Source organism: Prionailurus bengalensis, chromosome B2 (genome assembly GCF_016509475.1).
Source record: "Prionailurus bengalensis isolate Pbe53 chromosome B2, Fcat_Pben_1.1_paternal_pri, whole genome shotgun sequence".
Classification (NCBI taxonomy): domain Eukaryota; kingdom Metazoa; phylum Chordata; class Mammalia; order Carnivora; family Felidae; genus Prionailurus; species Prionailurus bengalensis.
In genome coordinates this window covers 41176851-41194136 of record NC_057349.1, presented here as the reverse complement: position 1 = coordinate 41194136, position 17286 = coordinate 41176851, and the positions used below count along the sequence as shown (strand labels likewise).

Below are 17286 nucleotides of genomic sequence, written 5' to 3'. Positions count from 1 at the left end.
CCACAAGAAGCAAAAAAATCCGCATATGAATTTTAAAAGCTTTAAGGAAATAGGTGTAGTGTATGTGATTTTACAAAGAAAGCCTGTCAGGGAACGAAAGAGACCTTGAGACTTCGAGGACTGGCATATGAGAACTAGCACACCTGCCCAGGACCCTCGGAATGACTCACACTTCACACAGGGCTCCACGCTTAGCCCCAAGCCGGAGAGGAGAGGAAGCTAGAAATTCAAGGCTACCGGGGCGAGACTCCCACAGCCGCACACTTCCTGCTCACCATTGCGGCTGCGCGCGCGCCGTTCCGGAAGCGGAAGTGCACTAGCGGTCACCGTTAATTTTCAAGATGGCGGCTCTCAATGTGCTGGTGTATCCTTGTGGACGGCTGCTCCGAGGGCTCCTGGCTGCTCCAGTCGCGACCTGCTGGGCTCGGCCTCCAGCTCGCGGGTTCAGGGAAGGTGAGTCCTGGGTCCCGGCTACCTTCCAACGTTGAGGGAAAGAGCGGGGGAGGTTGCTTCCCTCAGCCTCCGTACGCCCCTCCCTCCCTTTCCTTAGCGCGGTTCTGAAACGCGGGAGATGCAGGCGCTCTGGGGGTGCTTGGAAGCACTTTCCAGACCCTGAGGCTATTATCTTGACTTCCCACTGCTCGCAAGTGTTCTCACTAGTAGGGGAGGACGGAAAGAAAGGCCTGCTTAGTTAGGGCAGGAAGAAACCTGTCCCGGGGTTCAGAAAAGTTTTCGGTAAACGTCTGCATGTTAGTTTTGATTTCCGTATTCTCCCAGCTGCTGCCTCCCTCGTTTAAAAAAAAAAAAAAAAATCCCTGAACCATAAGCGAAGGACATGTGGCTACCCTCCCCAGTTTCTCATCCGAAAATGCTGTGTTCTGATGGCGGCTTTTTCCGCCCTGGCCGCTAGTCTCCCAGAGAAGTGGAAGCTAAGGTGGAAAAGCCACCGAACAGCTGAAGCAGGCACATGCTAGATGGTGGTTCTCCTTTTCTATAATCGTTAAGTCTGGAAAGGCAGCCTGCTTCCAGCATTGAACTGAGAGCTTACAGAAGGCCAAGTACTGGACTTCAAATTGTCAAGGGATTCTGTCTGGAAAAAGAAAAGATACAGCCCCTTTCCTGAGAAGTTAGGTTCTAATGAGATGATATGTATATGCTCCAACAAATGCAAGTTTTTACATGACTAAATATAGGGAGATTTGGTTACTAGAAACAGAAACCCAATTGGAAGTTTTACTGAGGGGAATGTGTCTTGAACAGGCTTTGTAAAAAAAAGGATGGACTGGCAGAGTGAAAAGGTCTTTTGGGACATAGCCTTCCTTTGTGCATTGCTGGAAGCAGGAAAGGAGGAGTGGTGTGCAAAAGAAGTGATACTGGTTTTTGGTTTTGTTTTTTAAGATTCTGGCATAGTATTGGCCGATGTATCCTTCAAAGCTGAAAGGTATCCAGAGGGAAAGGGTAATCCTTATTGTCAGAGGGAACAGAAAAGTCCAAAAAGAAGAACCAAATGAAGCGTCCATTGGATTTGTCTCAGAAAGGGTCTCTTTTTAGCTTTCAGACAGCAGTGGCAGACCAGGCTCCTGGTAGGCCTGGCCCCAGCTAGCTGGGCTTGGCCTCCAGCTCGCAGATTCAGGGGAGGTGAGGGGGGTCCCAGTTTGGGGAAATCAAAGAGAGATCTCATGAAGAAACAGAAATAGGTATGTTAGAAGAACTTAGCTGTGAAGGGAAAATGGAACATTTACTAGAAAGAACAACATAATTCAGATACTGCCTGGTTAACATTAGATAAACTAATCCATTAATAAAGAAAGGTACCAAAGAGATCATGCTGATGACAGAAGGACTTGGTAAGATGTTTCATCTCTACCCATGCTGCACAATAAGCATATACCCATAAGATTTTTGAGGGTGTCTACCAAGCATCAGGCTCTAATAGCTGCTGTTTACATATCCATTGTGAAATTGAAAGTTGAAAACAGTTTTTTGCCATGTTTCCAGAGAATGCACGAGAGGAATCAGGGTTTCCTGATTCCTGATCAGGGTTTGTTTGTTTACAAAAGAGTATTTGAGATTCAAATTTTTTCAGCTGGAGATTTTGTGAAATGAATGACTGTATAATCAGATTGGTCTTTGAACTCTTTCTCTCCGTAAATATCTGGGTTGGTAACTCTTTGGTGTTACTTGCTGCCAGACCTAAAAGCTAAATCATTGAATCATGTGACCTTACATAAAGGCATTACCATATTCTTTATTCTGCTTGAGAACCACCAGTCTTCAAAGCCTTTAAATGAAACCACTTTGTCTTGATACACTATTTAAAGTTGTGGGGAGGAAGCTGGGTGTTTTGCTGAAAATACTCATCCTACTTTTTAGAGTATCAGACAGTACTCCCTAATTATAGGCAGAGTTCATGAACACCCAACACTTGCCTGTAGAGACTCTCAGGCTAAAGCAGTGGTTCTCAACCAGGGGCAGTTTTGTCCCCCAGGGAACATTTGGCAATGTCTAGAAACACTTTTGGTTGTCACAACTGATAGTCCTGGCATTTGGTGGGTAGAGGCCAGGGATGCTGCGAAACATCCAGTGCACAGGATGGCATCCCCAGCAAAGGACAGCCTGGGCTGAAATGTTAGTTGTGCTGCTGGTTTAAGGTTGATCAGAGGGACACAAAAAAAGCAAAAAAGATCCTGGAAAAAGCAAAAGTGAAGGAAGATAAAAATGGAAATTGTGGTTTAGTATGCGCCCTGCTGCAAGCACTGTGCTAGGTTTTCCACATACATTTATTCAGTCTTCTCAATTTTTTTTTTAATGTTTATTCTTGAGAGAGACAGAGACAGAGTGCAAGAAGGAAGAAGCAGAGAGAGACGGAGACACAGAATCCAAAGCAAGCTCCAGGCTCTGACCGTCAGCACAGAGCCTGACACAGGGCTCAAAATCACAAGCCATGAGATCATGACCTGAGCCGAAGTCGGACACTTAACCGACTGAGCCACCCAGGCACCCCCTTCTCAACAGTTCTTACAGGTGGATATTACTGACATTTTTACAATGAGAAAATCTGGCCCAGAGGAGTTCAGTAGCTGCCCAAGATCACACAGCTAGTGAGTGATGGCCTCGAAGTAGAACCAGCACTCTTCCCTCTCACTGGGCTACTCGACAGAAGGGCTTCCCTGTGGTTCTCCCCCAGTGAAAACTCTCATCACTTAACTCGCCGAGGACCATTAGTACTTTTTATGGGAAAGATTGTGTTAGATCTCATTCCTGCCTTATCACTCTTGGGAAGGAAATGTATTTAAATTTTTTTTTATTTTAAGTTTATTTATTTTTGAGAGAAAGAGCGAGTGGGGGAGAGGCAGAGAGAGAGAGGGTGAGAGAGAATCCCAAGCAGGCTCCGCACTGTCAGCATGGAGCCCAATGCAGGGCTCGAACCCCACAAACCGTGATACCATGACCTGAGCTGAAACCAAGAGTTGGGCACTCAACTGACTGAGCCACCCAGGCGCCCCGTGGGAAGGAAATGTATTTAAAACAAGAAAAATAAACAGACGTGACTATCTGAATGAATAATAATCATCTATCAGAAACCAGTGCAGAGTATGTTGAAATGAGTAAAGGCTGAGGGAATTTTCTTCATCTTTTCCAGTTAGCTAAGGGGTTTTCTGGAGGACTTAGCAATTCAGACAAGGATGTGCATGTCAAGTGGACATCTCTATAGCTAAAAGCTTTAAGAGACGAGTGTGTGAGTTGGGGGCTTTCCAGACTTGAAGGGATATAGTCCAGAGTAGCCTGCTAGTGGAAAAAGCATAGTAAAGTGTAATACACAGGGACATTCCCATCAGAGGTCCAAGGGAAAAGAACAGGCTAGGTGATTAGGGAATCAGAAAACTTTGGTAACAGGGGCGCCTGGGTGGCTCAGTCGGTTAAGCGTCCGACTTCAGCTCAAGTCACGATCTCGTGGTCTGTGGGTTCGAGCCCCGCGTCAGGCTCTGGGCTGATGGCTCAGAGCCTGGAGTCTGCTTCCAATTCTGTGTCTCCCTCTCTCTCTGCCCCTGCCCCTGCCCCATTCATGCTCTGTTTCTCTCTGTCTCAAAAATAAATAAAACGTTTAAAAAAAAAATCTATAAATAAAAAATAAAAAAAGGAAACTTTGGTAACAGAACTAAAGATGAACAAAAGGGAGTGGGGAAGGAGTTTGAGAAAAGTAGTCAATAGCCAGAAGTGCTGCCACACATCCCAACCCCCACTCGACTCCCTGGCCCTGCCCTAAGACTTGTAAGTGCCGCCTGTTAGCCATCAGTGACTCCGTTCTGTAATACTGTGCTTGGGACTTGGTTTCCATGGATCCTGTCCAAGAAGGACTTGGTCTCTGGGCACTTGCTGTGGCAGCGCCCTCCACATCATTCATGGGTCCTCCTTCCAACTTTACTAAACAGTTGAGTCTTTATACTGCCGCAGTTCACTGTGTCTGTGTTTATGTGTCCATCAAGGTCTTTCTGCGTTCACTGCAATCTCACCATAGCGCTGTTTGCTCTCGACTGTTATAATTCAGTTATCTTGGATTCCATCCTAGGCGAGTATTTATTGAAGTACTCAAAGGACCTCTTTACAAGGCATGGACTTTTATTGTAGTGAAGTTCCCATACTTGGTTTCATTCCTTTTTCTCCTCTAGGCCAAAGACTGTCTTCCTGTTCTGTTCTAATTCTCCACAGTAGGTAGAGCAGGGCTGTACCCTCCACAGGTGCTCAGCAACTTGTGTTGTCTCACTCACATGGGACGGATGATTTGATGTGTATGAGAAGTGCCTATCTTAGAAAATTCGACCCCTAATTCCAGTTTAGAAAACTGCTTCATGTCTTTCCTTAGTTTACTTGATAATAGCCACACCTCAGAGCACAAGGGTGATTCCATCTTTTTCTAAACAAGTTTTCCGTTAGTACCTGAACCTCTTAGTCCAGCTTTTCATGGCCATCCCCATCTTGAACGGAGAGGAGGTCAGGGACAAAATGGATCTCAGGGTTTGTTTGGTTTTGACTTGTTTTTGTATGCACACTGAAAATCAATACTATTTTGATTCCTATCTCCTGTTTTCAGAGGCTTAAAATCTGCTAGGGGCCTCTTCAGGCTCCAGCCAGGCCTCCTGCCCCTGCACTGAGACACAGCCCTCATCACTCTCGATCCTGCAAGAGTTCTCGGGTCATTCCTTCTGGTTTGACAAGTTGTCTGCATAAGATAAGCATCTGCCTATTGTTTTACCCACTGGATTATAGTAAGATGATTCACTGGCTCAGGGTCGCTGTGTGGGGAGCTGGCCACAGGCTTTTGATCTCTCTTCCAGGGGCCAATGAGATGACTTCAGGGTTTGGTTCTTTGCCGGGAGTGATGTGTGTTCTGTTAGATTTGTTTACCTCATGGTTAGGACCCAAGTGCCTCCACAGAGAGGGGAACCACATGTTTATCCGCTTCATGTTTCAAGACATCGTTCTCCTGCTGGCTTGAGTGTACCAGAATGTGTCTCGCCTTTTGTTTCCTACCGGGATTATTAAAAACTTGCCCCTCACCTGTTGCTGCTTAGATTTGGTTGCTCTCTGCCCCTCTCCCAAGTTGGTTTTTGCAAAGTTTCCGGGGTGCCTGGAAGTCCTGCTGAGCTGGGGCTGAGTCCTTTTTCTGCTCCCCCCGCGTTTGTACATTGACACGTTCCAGTGACCGTCTCCCTGCAGCTGTGCTGGCCTCCTGACTGACCATCAGTCTGAGTCTCACCCACATCCCGCTTAGGCTGGTCTCTGTTCTGAACAAGTAGATCCGTGTGTGGGGTGACGCATTTTCTTTTACAGGGAGAAAACTAGTTTGTCTTTGAATGGATTAGTAACTACAGTGTTCTGGAGGAAGCCTCAGGGCCTTTCTGGCCATCATTACTCCTTTGTGTATCTGGAGCGGGAACATTGAGGGGCTCTCAGGTTGGTCATTTTGGAGTAATGAGTCTTTCTGAATGGTCTTGCCCAAAAAACAAATGGGGGACAATTCCAGACAGTCTGTGTCCAATTAGGTGTTGGTCACAGAACTCAGTGATCACAGATGCTGCCCTGGCCTGCAGTTGAGTTAGAATTGCCTCATTTTTTTCTTAGACATTCTCTTTCTCTCTTTTTCTTGTTTATTATTTATTGCAAAAGCAGTACGTGTTTATTTTAGAAACTTTAGAAAATACGGACAGGCATAAAGAGAATAAATTCACGTACTGCCACCACTGAATGAAAACAGCATTACCATTTGGGTACACAGCTTCAGGGGTCTGAGCCTCCTGAAGTCTACGTGTGATTGTATGCTCATCAGCGTGTTTCCAGGAAAAGATCCATAATTTTCACTAGATTTTTAATGTTTATTTATTTTTGAGAGAGACAGAGCAGGAGTGGGGGAGGGGGAGAGAGAGAGGGAGACACAGAACCTGAAGCAGGCTCCAGGATCTGAGCTGTCAGCACAGAGCCTGGTGTCGGGCTCAAACCCACCAACCGCAAGATCATGACCTGAGCCGAAGTCGAACACTTAACCGACTGAGCCACCCAAGCGACCCTTCACTAGATTCTTAACATGAAGGACAACCTTAGGCTCTCTCTAATCTGCACTACTCCTTGCCTTGGCTGAAGCTGAGTAAAACTCATTATGGTAGCCAAGCTGCGGTTAAAATCCAGTTTTAGTATTTAGGGAGACAATTTGCAGTCTAGCTAAGTGGACCGAAGTTTTCAGTGACAGTAATTAGCAGCCAGAAGGGAACCATGACAAGTACTTCGTGGTCTTGATGCTAGCTAGCATTTATTGAGCATGTGCTGTGTACCAGTTCCTATGCTAATGGCAATGGTTTCTCTCTTTCTAAAGAAACTGGGAGAACAAGGAAGAATCTCCAAGAACTTTTTTTTTTTTTAATGTTTGTTTATTTTTGAGAGAGAGACAGTGTGAGCAGGGAAGGGGCAGAGAGAGGGAGACACAGAATCCAAAGCAGGCTCCAGGCTCCAGGCTCCGACCTGTCAGCACAGAGCCCGATGCGGGGCTTGAACTCCTGAACCACGAGATCATGACCTGAGCCGAAGAAGTCGGAGGCTTAACCGACTGAGCCACCCAGGCGCCCCTCCAAGAACTTTGTTTGATCATGTTTGCCGAACATGCACCATGGGCTTGGTTCTTCTTTGAATATTGTTGAAGTTGTCATTCTGCATCCTGGTTGAGTACACCAGGAGTAAATACATACAGCCTGATGGATGTGTGTGTGACTTACTGTCTTGCCCTCAAGTTTTCTTCTGCCTCAGACCTTAACAGGTGGAGAGCTCTGTCTGGAATTGCAGTGCTCTCCTGAAATCTCAGCCTGGACCAGCGTCTGCAGGGCCCTCTTCCCCACCACCCTCTCCAGTGTACATACAGCAAAGGTGCAACCCTGCAGGAGAGGAGTGGAGAAGGACAGAGGAGTTAAGTCACACCACTGCCTCATACAGCTGTAACCCGGCTTCCCAGGCTGAGTTCTGGGAGTGCCATCTGCTTGTCTGCTGTGGGGCCGCTGGCACAGCATTAGTTCAGTCCTGTGTCTGAAACGTCAGGGTCAGAAGCCATGTTTCTCTGATTCTTGTCACGAAAGGACACATGCAGTAGGTACTTTTGAAGACCTTTTAGATGCTTCTGTCCCCACCCCCACCTCACCTCTGAGGTCACATCGCTAGGCATGGTAGGGTAGGATCTTGCCAATTCCCCTGGTTTAGAACCAAGATGAATTTTGGCTCAGAACAACAAAAACAATGTGGAGACCCTTAATCCCAGAGAGATGATACTACTTGGGGATCTAGGCTTGTCCCCACCTAGCCTCAAGGGCATAGAGCCTTGGCACTTGGAGGTGAACCCTGTACCCTTTTCTCTTCCAGGTGGGGATAGTGGGAGAGTGCAGACTGAAAGCTCCGTTTTTCTGCATGTGTAGAATTTGAGCTATTATTTGAAACTCCCTGTTCCTTATTAAATGGCTAACCTAATTTTTCCCCTTTATCTCTGTAGTGGTGGAGATCCAAGAAGGGAAGACAACTATAGTAAGTATCATTGAGCTGGCCACTACAGCCTCTTTAATGCTTGTAGCTGCCTGGGAGGGACAGATGGACGGAGGCCTAAACTGGACTCCTGGCTTCAGGAGCAGCTCCCTCTGTCATCATAAATCCCACAGTCTACCATTTTTCAAGCTGTGCACTGTAGTGGTTGAATCAGAAACGGTCACTGTGCCTGGACTGAGGCCTCTGTTATTTGATTAAAGTGGCATTTTGTATGACAAGGTCTCAGAGGTCTTTGTTGATACGTTCTTTGGTGGGTGATTAATCAGTTTTCTAAAGGGGAAACTAAGGCAGTGGTGAGACTGGAAAGCCCAAGTAAGCTGGCCCATGGTGGGGAGCCTGGATCTCAGTCCCTTTCTTTCCTGCCTAGAATGACCAAGCTACTTCTTAAGTGACACAGTTAAAAGGTGACACTGTCTGGGCCCTGGGCTCTCTAGCTAGTGCGCTGGCTTGTCTGTTGGTTAAGTAGTTAGAATGACTCTTCATCCACCTACTCCCCCCTTTCCCTCAGTGGGCCCATCTCACCTCCCTTCCTCAGGGAGTCATGGGGCCTAGATTATCCTATAATCCCTAAAAGACAACGTTGTTTTCACATGGCCTACCATGCTTCCAAGAAACCCTCAACCACTCCACAGAGCTCCCAGAAGCCTCTAACTTCCATGTCAACCAGGGATTTAACCCTTCTGGCAGCCAGCCACGCTTGATCCTCCTCAAGGCAGTCTTATCCCCAGGACAAGCCCTCTTTGGGTTCCCTCTTTGGGTCTTCCCCAGAATACTTCCTCCAGCTTTTCACTGGTTAACCTCAAAACAGTTCTTTTTAGGGGGCTCCCATCCCTCTGGGCACCTCTTTTGGTTCCCTTATTCAAAGCCAAAACAAGCATTCACCCTAGAAACTCCATGCTGGTGGAGAAAAATATATCTGACCTTTGAATATGGAGTGTTTTTCCATATGGAGCGTGAATTTGCTATTTGCAAAATAAACGTGGAGACATTGTGGCACTGTGAGACCCCTGGCTAACTTTGGGTACTGCTCACTTTCTGGGTCTCACTGTCTTCATCTATAAAATAATATTATGATGCTTCCCTCACTAGGTCATAGGGGTGAAATGGGGTGATACATGTGAACCATTATTAGCACAGAGCCAGGCATACAGTGGGGAGTCAATAAATGTTAGCTCTCTCTCCCGTCAGGTCCGCCTTAACTTCCTCCCGAGACCTACCATGCGTCTCCACGTTTTCCCCAATGCACTTCTCCATTTCTGGCATGGCTGTGGTAGCCTTGGTAGAAAGTTAGGTAGCAGTGCCCGCACAGCCTTGCATTGCATCCAACCCCCTTTCCCTTTTGCCAGTTCTCCCCCAGGAAACAGTATTGCTTTCCTCCCAGAGCCCAGCCTCGCTCTCATAATCCATGGCCTCAATCAGCAAGGTTTTCTAAACTCCCCCTCTTGTAATCAGAGCTGCCTCCCAGATCATTGGCTTATTAATTCCAAGGCTGTGTCACAGGATACAGCAGCAATGGCAGAGGTCATTGCACACGTGGCCTCAGCAGGATTTGAAAGGTGGCATCCAAAATGATGAAAGCAAGGAGGAAGGCGGGGGAGTGTATCTTCCCACGTGTGTTTTAAAAAGAGAGAGAAAAAGCAGGAGGGTACACAATACCTGCTTGTAGAGGCATAGATCAGGCTTTCTCAGCCTCAGTGCTGTTGGCATTTGGGGCTGGCTAAATCTGTTGTGGGGGCTGTTCTGTGCCTTGTAGCACAGTTAGCAGCTTCCCAGCTAGATGTCAGTAGCACCCCATCCCCCAGCTGTGGCAGTCTAAAATGTCTCAGACATTGTCCCACATCCCCTGGGGGGCAAAATCCTGCCTGGTGGAGAACCACTGGCATAGACTTACCTCTGTAAGATGAAGCTGGAAATGGCACTTTCCTCTGAGAAGGATATGTGGGATGGGTGGGATGGGACTTCCTTTTAACTGTGTATCCCTGCACAGTTTGCAACTTCTTAGCATATGCATTTATTACTTTTTCCCAAAGCACGAAACATGATGTTCTGGTGTTTTGCTTTGTTTTGTTTTGTTTGAGGAAGGGAAGATGGTGTTCAGCTAATAAAGCAAACCCCTCCCTCTTGCCATCAACATTAAGTCTAATTGCCACTACTCTTACATGCCACCGTGTGTCTCTGGCCACCCCTAAGGCCCAGTATACAAAAGCTGCGGAACCACCAGCACAGTTCGGGTGGAGAGACCTATCAGCCACTCCCACAGGTCCCCAGAGATGAACTTTCCCCAGCATCTCACCATTTTGGGGCTTGCTCAAGGATCTGAAGCCCCACGTGGCCTTCTCCTCACTGGCTCTCTTTCTCTGCCTCCTAGATTGAGGGCCGGATGACAGGGACTCCCAAGGAAAGTCCAAACCCCCCTAACCCCACTGGCCAGTGCCCCATCTGCCGGTGGAACCTGAAACACAAGTATGGCTATGAGGTGAGTCTACTCAGACACTCGGTTATGCATGTCATGGAGGTCATGGTCCCTGGTTCACTTAAGCAGCATCCCCACTCCCCAACCCGACCCGCCAGCCACTGCATCTCATGGAGCCACCAAAGACAGGAGCATTTTGTTCAATGGCTCTCAACCCTGGCTGTGCCAGGGAGCTTAAAAAAAAAAAAAAAAAAAAACCAGCCCCGCCCCAGACACTGATACCATTGGTCTGGGGTGGAGCCTGGCCATCATGATTTTTTAAAGCTCCCAGGGTGATCCTAATGTGTAGCCAGGGTTGAGAGTCACTAACTTAGATCATGGTCTGGTTGCATACAGTTCAGACCACCAGGGCCCTGTAACCCAGTCTTGCAGAGCGTGTTCCCAAGGGGATGAAATCAGGATCTAGATTTGACTTTTTGCCTTTTCTTAGGAGGGTATATTTGGAGAGTCCTCACTATGCTCTGGGGACACATTACTGTCTCTTTCCATACGAAGCTATAAAGGCTCCTGTTCGCTCCAGCTCTTCTAGAGCTGTTGTCTCCACGGAAAGGTGATAATGGTGAATAACAACAAGACGTAACCCGCACTGAGTGCAGGCTTCATGTCAGGCACTGTTGTAAGCATTTACATGTCTTAATTCACTTAGCTTTCACAATATCCCTGTGAAATAGGTATTTTTTTCACCCTTGTTTTCTAGATGAGGAAATTCGAGGCATGAAAAAGTTGATGAATTTGCCTCAGTTCACCCAGCTAGTATCAGAGCCAGGATATAAACTCTAGGGATACAAAACCCAGGCAGAGCCTACTATCCTGACTGCTGTTCGCCATCCTCTCTAGAAACAGGGAAGTCTTGGAGGAAGGGACGCAGCCCTAGAAAAATCCATACTTGTCCTTCAGAGTTCTATTGGTGACATTAAGCACCCTATTTTTAGCTTTCAGGTGATTCAGGCTCTGGGCCAATTTGACCTGCAAGTTGTCCCTGTGCCCCTCTGTGGAATGGGATGACTAAGGGCAGAGATCCCGGTCAGGTGGTAAGAGCAGGAGAGGCCACATGCCCATGGGATCTGAACAGAATGACCCGACTAATCTCCTGGGCCCGGGAGCCTTGGCTCCGGGCCACCCAGCAGGGAGGGGGGCTCCTTTCACTCTGCCCCGGGCCCTTCTGTTCATAACTGCCTGAAGTAATCGGAAGCCTGCAGGTCACAGAGCAGTGTTGACAGCTTCTTGTGACATGAAGTTAGTGGGGTTGTGTCCATACTTAGAATCCCAGCTGAAAATGGGGAAGTGAAGCCCACACCTGCCTAACCACCATGGGGCACTCTTTCTACCAGCCGTTTCCAGGAAATGGATTTGGCTGTGTTTATCCAGCAGAAGAAATCCAATCCCCTCCGAGGTAAAGGCTAAAGTTGTTTTCCTTTTACCCCTTTCCACTCAGGACAATGTTAGCCTGAGCTGCACAAAGCTGTCGGCTTGCTTGGCAGCCTGCAGTGGGGGGGGCTGGGGCTGTGGGCCCAGTTTATTAGTCCTGGATAATCTAATCCAAGTTCTTTTCACCAGATTCTAAAGATTACAGGGGTGGGAATTGGGGGCTCGGGTCCCTGAGGAGCTGTCCAGTGATTAAAACAAATCTGCGGTTATACAGCGAGGCGCCTGCCAGGGCAGCAAGTCCGTTTGTGGAACATGACTGCTGAGACTGGCATGCCAGGCCCCTCAGGTGGGCGGGGCTGCCATCTCCATCGGGAAGTAATAGCTTTTATTTAACCCCCTCAGCCACCCTATGCAAGTTGGAAGGGGAACTCAACTCTGGTCTTGATTTTGGCTCTGTTTGTCCTTGTTTCCTTCACTTGTCCAAAGCGGTCTCACAGTCCAAAGGAAGCCTGAGGATCCGTTCACATCTGCTCACAGGGGGCTTAAGAAGATGTGGCATTCAACTTCACAACCCTGGTCCCCTCCCACTCGGCTCATATGCTGCCTCGCACTTCCAAGGGAAGAGCATAGGTTGGAGGGGCGGTCTGTGTGTATTCTGGTCCCGTGGCATGTAGGCTTTGGGGTGGAAATGGTACCCATTTTCCCACTTTCCCTCTTGTGTGGAAATCTGTGACGTGCCCCCTATCTCACCCAAGGAGAATAATAGACGTTTCATTACCAGAAAAGATGCTGCTGGTACTCGAAAGATTAATGCACTTTTTTTTTTTGTTTTTAAGAGCAAGCAGGGGAGGGTAGAGGGAGACAGAAGATCTTAAGCAGGCTCCACGCTCAGCACAGAACCCAACATGGGGCTCAGTCTCACAAACCATAAGATCATGACCTGAGCTGAATCCAGAGTCCAATGCTCAACAAATTGAGCCACCCAGGTGCCCCAAGATTAACCCTTCTTGAAGAGTTTGTTTTCTAATCTGTCAAAGATTCTTATGGAGGAGCTGAGAGCCTTTGGAGTTGGTTATGGGTTGGAAAATCTTTATCAAGTTGGGATTTAACTTTTGTTAGGGTAAAGATGGAACAGTGTGCAAAGCTCTACATAGAAGGTGTGGTATCAGGTTGGTTCCTGAGGGAGACATCAACCCCCTGGAGTCCTGGGGTGGGACGGCCTCCCCTGTAGGCCACAAGGCCCTGGTTCCCTATATCAAACATCTACCAGCTGAGTGTCTGCAGTTTTCCCTTTCCACCAGGATGTTCTGCTGCTCAGTCAGTTCATCCGGCCTTGCGGGGGCATGCTGCCTCGAAGGATCACAGGCTTGTGCCAGGAAGAGCACCGCAAGATTGAGGAGTGTGTGAAGATGGCACACCGGGCAGGTAGAATGCCCTCTCGGGGCTAAGAGGGGCAGAGGGCTATAGGTGCCATCCCCCCGATCCCACCCCTCGCTGGCCACCCCATGTTCCAGCCCCTCCTGGAAGAGAAATGGACATCCAGATTCTTCATTATACCCGCCACCTGGTGCCAACTTCCTGCCCCCCTGGGCTTTCCCTCTAGCACCCGAGAGCTGCAAAGGGAGCTACAAGACCATCCCACATGTGCTCTTGCTTCCACTCAGGTCTGTTCCCAAATCACAGGCCTCGGCTTCCTGAAGGATTTGTTCCGAAGAGCAAACCCCAGCTCAATCGGTAAGCAAACCTGGGTGTCAGCACCAGGAGCATTTGGCAGGCCCTCGGCTCTCACTGTATTCCACTGGGGAAGCCATTTACTGGAGCTCGTCCCACAGCTCTGAAAGCTAGAGGGCTGCTTGGCTGTCCGTTCCATCCCTCCCAGCATGAGCACCCACCGCCGCTGCGGTTGACGCCGTGCACACTTCTGTGAGCCTCCCCTGCTGGCCTCAGCCTCTCTCCTCTTCCCTCCCCAGCTGGGCACTTAGCATAGGGGCAAAGAGGGTAAGAAGGTCTGCTGGTCGGGCATTAGAATGTGCTAATCCCCTGTTTATGACATCATACTGAGTTGCTATGGGAATGTCAGAGCACTTCTACAAACTTCGGTATCCCAGCACTAGGGTTACTAAAGGGCAAAATGAGGCCTTAGAAATGGGAGGGCTCTTTGGGGTAGGGCCACTGTGCACGTCCTACACTACAGAGCTTTAGCATCCACATAGACCAGATTGCAAATGGCGCTCCCTAGAGTCCTACAGTTAACCTGCAAGGCTGTTCATGGCAGCCTGGGAGGTCCTGAGCTTATGTAGAGGAGAGGAAGGCCCCTAGATCCTGGAATCAATCAGTCTGCCTTTCAGCCTAAGCAGGGTGGCCCCCTCTGGTATAGAAACACATTCCTGTCTCACACTCCCAGACAGCAACTTTACCATACTCATGTCTTCCTAGATCTGTAATACCCCCTTGTTGAGAGTAGATCTGGGTTTATAAAGTTGATTTTGGTCTTCCTTCTTGTCCCCACCCCCCCCCCCATCAGCAGCCCCTGCCCTCCGCAGTCTGTCCAGCTGCTACTATAACTGCTGTCTGTAGGGGACCAAAGATGGTTGAAGCAGAGCAAGACACCGCACCCACAGCGAACCTCTAAGGCTGATCCCCAACAAAATGGCAGACACAGAGGGTGGGAGGCCAGGCAGCAGACCGGGGGTGCAGGGCCAGAGCTGGGTCTTCACTGACACCTCACCAGCACCCTGGCCCCATGCCCATCTCCACCTGTACCTCCCACGTTGCTAGCTGTGTCATTTGCCCGCAGCCCTGGGGGAGCAGATCATATTAACCTCTTCCTGCCTTTCCTGGACCATTTGGGGGTTGAGCCTACCCTCCCTTCTGACTTGTAAAGAGAGAGCAGCCGGCCTGAGGACACAATCCATCCTGCCCTCAGGCCTTTGAAGCAAGGCCAGGCTCCCTCCCATATATCCGGTGTCCTTTAACGTGACACGGGATTGATGATGTGTGGGGGCTCTTGAGTTGCAAAAGGCCACTCTGGGGGGGGGGAGGGGAAGTCCTGACTACGAGGGAGTTTGATTCCCTTGCAAGGGACTTTATGATTCCATCCAGAGGTCCTTGAGCTGTCATATACTGGCCCAGGCTCTGCTGGGCCCTGGGGAGCTATACTTCCCTCTTCCCTGGCCCCTTCAGGAGAGATAGAAAGGAGCCTCAGTTCTTCCTAGAGCTGGAGTGTTCCCCAGAGAGCTAACTGGAGGCCACCTAGGCACTCCCCTCGGCCAGCTGGCTGTTCCATGTGGCACAGGCATCAGGCCCAGGGCTAGCCAAAGCCCGGCTTCCCGCTGGTCTCTCCAGGGCAGGGGGAAAACGGCCTTAGGGTAGCAGCTCTGAAGAACCTGGTCAGCCTCAAGATTTTCTGGGGTCCTTGATCCCAATGAGCATTCCTTTTGGGGAGCCTGTTCCCATACTACATCTCTTCACCCCTTCTGAAAACTGGGAGATGGCAGCTCAGGGACCTGCCGGGTGTTCCCCTCCCTTGACCTTTACTCTTCTGCTGTCCCAGCACCACCAGCCATAGACAGGCCATCCCTGGGCCCCACCTACTACACAAAAGTCTCCCTGATGGGGGCACTGATATTGACAGTATACTGGAGAGCCCTTCCCTCCCTGCCCATACTTGGAGTGTAGGCCAGCACTTCCCACAGCTTTTTACTTCCTCTCAGAGCTGATCCCTTTGCACGAGGCTAAGAGCAGGAAACCAAGGTCCGGGGGAGTTCAGCTGAAATGTATAAATCAGCAATCTTTTTTTTTTTTTTTTCCAGTTTTATCCAAAAATTTTCAACCAAGGTGATTAATTTTTTTTAATGAAAAAGTTTCTCATATGAGGGTCTCTAGAGGTGGCTGGGTTGAGCCCCAGCCTCGAGTGGAGGCAGGGGAGGAGCCTGGCTTTGCCATAGCTGAGCTTTCAGGACGAAGGGTGGGCCTCTCTGGACAAGATCCAGGTTTCATTCTGGATGGAGTAAACCCCAGTCCCAGCCGGCATGAGCCACTTTTCCGGGAACTGTCCGGGCCCTGGCCATCCCCAAAGGAGGCCAAAGGACTGTGGGCGGCAGCCATCTTTCCCCACCCCCCTCCTGCTTACAGGAACCTTCCTGGGCTAGGTCTGTGCCACAGGCCCTCACCCTTGGCTCCCATCATGGGTTGGGTGAGGGGCAAGGGTCCTACACCAGTATGGCTGCCCAGGGGAGCTCCCGGAAGGCTGGGTTGGTAGAGGGAGCCAAGTGGGGAAGAGGGAAGGATTCCTCCACGCCTTACATCAGCCTCTCCTCTCCCCATGACTGAGGCCAGAGAGGAATGATCTGCTCTCTGGGCAACCTCTTCCCCCGCCTCCTCCCCCAGCAAGTATACACACAAACACTGACAACTCATAAAGATCAAGGGAGCGCGTGGCCCTGGGCTGCCTGACCCTGGCCACACACACTTGAGGCAGCAAGAGCCCAGCCCATCTGTTTACAGCACACTCAGTCATTGCTCCCAGGAAAAGCCCCTGCTCCTCAAGAAGAGAAACTGGTGAAAGGCTCTGGCCTGAGGAGACAGTACCCACTCTCCCAGCTCTAGCATGGGCCACTGCCCTCACAGCCACCTCCCTACTCTCCCTCCACAGGTACCTGACCCGCTGGTCTCCCCGCTCCGTCAAGCCCATCTATAATAAAGGCCGCCGCTGGAACAAAGTGCGCATGGCTGTGGGGTCACCCCTCCTGAAAGACAACATCTCCTACTCAAGAAAGCCTTTGGTACTGTATCACTGACGGGGCAGAGCTTCCTGAGAACGTGACCAGAGCTCCTGTACTCTGGCCCAGCTCCTCCAATGGGCACGGCAGGCACAGGAGGCAATGGACCAACTTCAGTGCCCTCACCCTGCCTGGTGACAGCACTGGGAGGGTGGTAGGGTCCCTGAGCAGCAGTTGTGGTCCTATAACTGGCAGTTCTCCCAAAAAAGCATATCATAAACCAGGCTCATGGACTCCACCACTGGTTGTGTGTGCTCACTGCCTGGGAAGTGCAGGGGCCTTGAGCCCATTTCTAGCCAGTTACTGAACGTCGAGTCACTAATCCCTTGTGATAGGCCAAGATGGTTCCCTAGCCCTGTGTTGACCGCCTTCAGCTCTTCACCCTGCAGGGCTTCAAGGAAATAAGTTCAGCTGCCTTCCTCGGAAGGCTCCTGGCTGTCCCCTCCCCTCCCCCACTCCCAGTAGTTTCCACCCACCATCATCTCTCCATCTCTCTCTCCTCTCCTCTCCTCTCTCTCTCTCTCTCTCTCCCCCTCCCTCGTTGGCACATTCCAGCCCTCTGCCATTTGCTCCAGAGCTGGGTCTCCC

At 49.7% G+C, this 17286-nt stretch overlaps 1 protein-coding gene across 4 annotated transcripts; it reads left to right on the top strand.

The window, feature by feature from the left end:
* Positions 1–313: 313 nt before the first annotated feature.
* Positions 314–16936, top strand: MRPS18A (mitochondrial ribosomal protein S18A). Of its 4 annotated transcripts, none has more exons than XM_043591528.1 (6): positions 316–453; positions 8027–8058; positions 10445–10552; positions 13219–13342; positions 13582–13651; positions 16572–16936. In XM_043591528.1, exons 1-6 carry the CDS (start codon positions 342–344, stop codon positions 16714–16716), a joined length of 591 nt encoding a protein of 196 aa, XP_043447463.1. In that variant the 5' UTR covers positions 316–341; the 3' UTR covers positions 16717–16936. The 4 variants fall into 4 exon arrangements, with proteins under 4 accessions (XP_043447464.1, XP_043447463.1, XP_043447465.1 ...); XM_043591530.1 differs by having other exon boundaries at positions 13521–13651; positions 16572–16634; XM_043591529.1 differs by lacking the exons at positions 13219–13342; positions 13582–13651; positions 16572–16936 and adding exons at positions 11881–11942; positions 12404–12702 and having other exon boundaries at positions 314–453.
* The last annotated feature ends 350 nt before the right edge of the window (positions 16937–17286 follow it).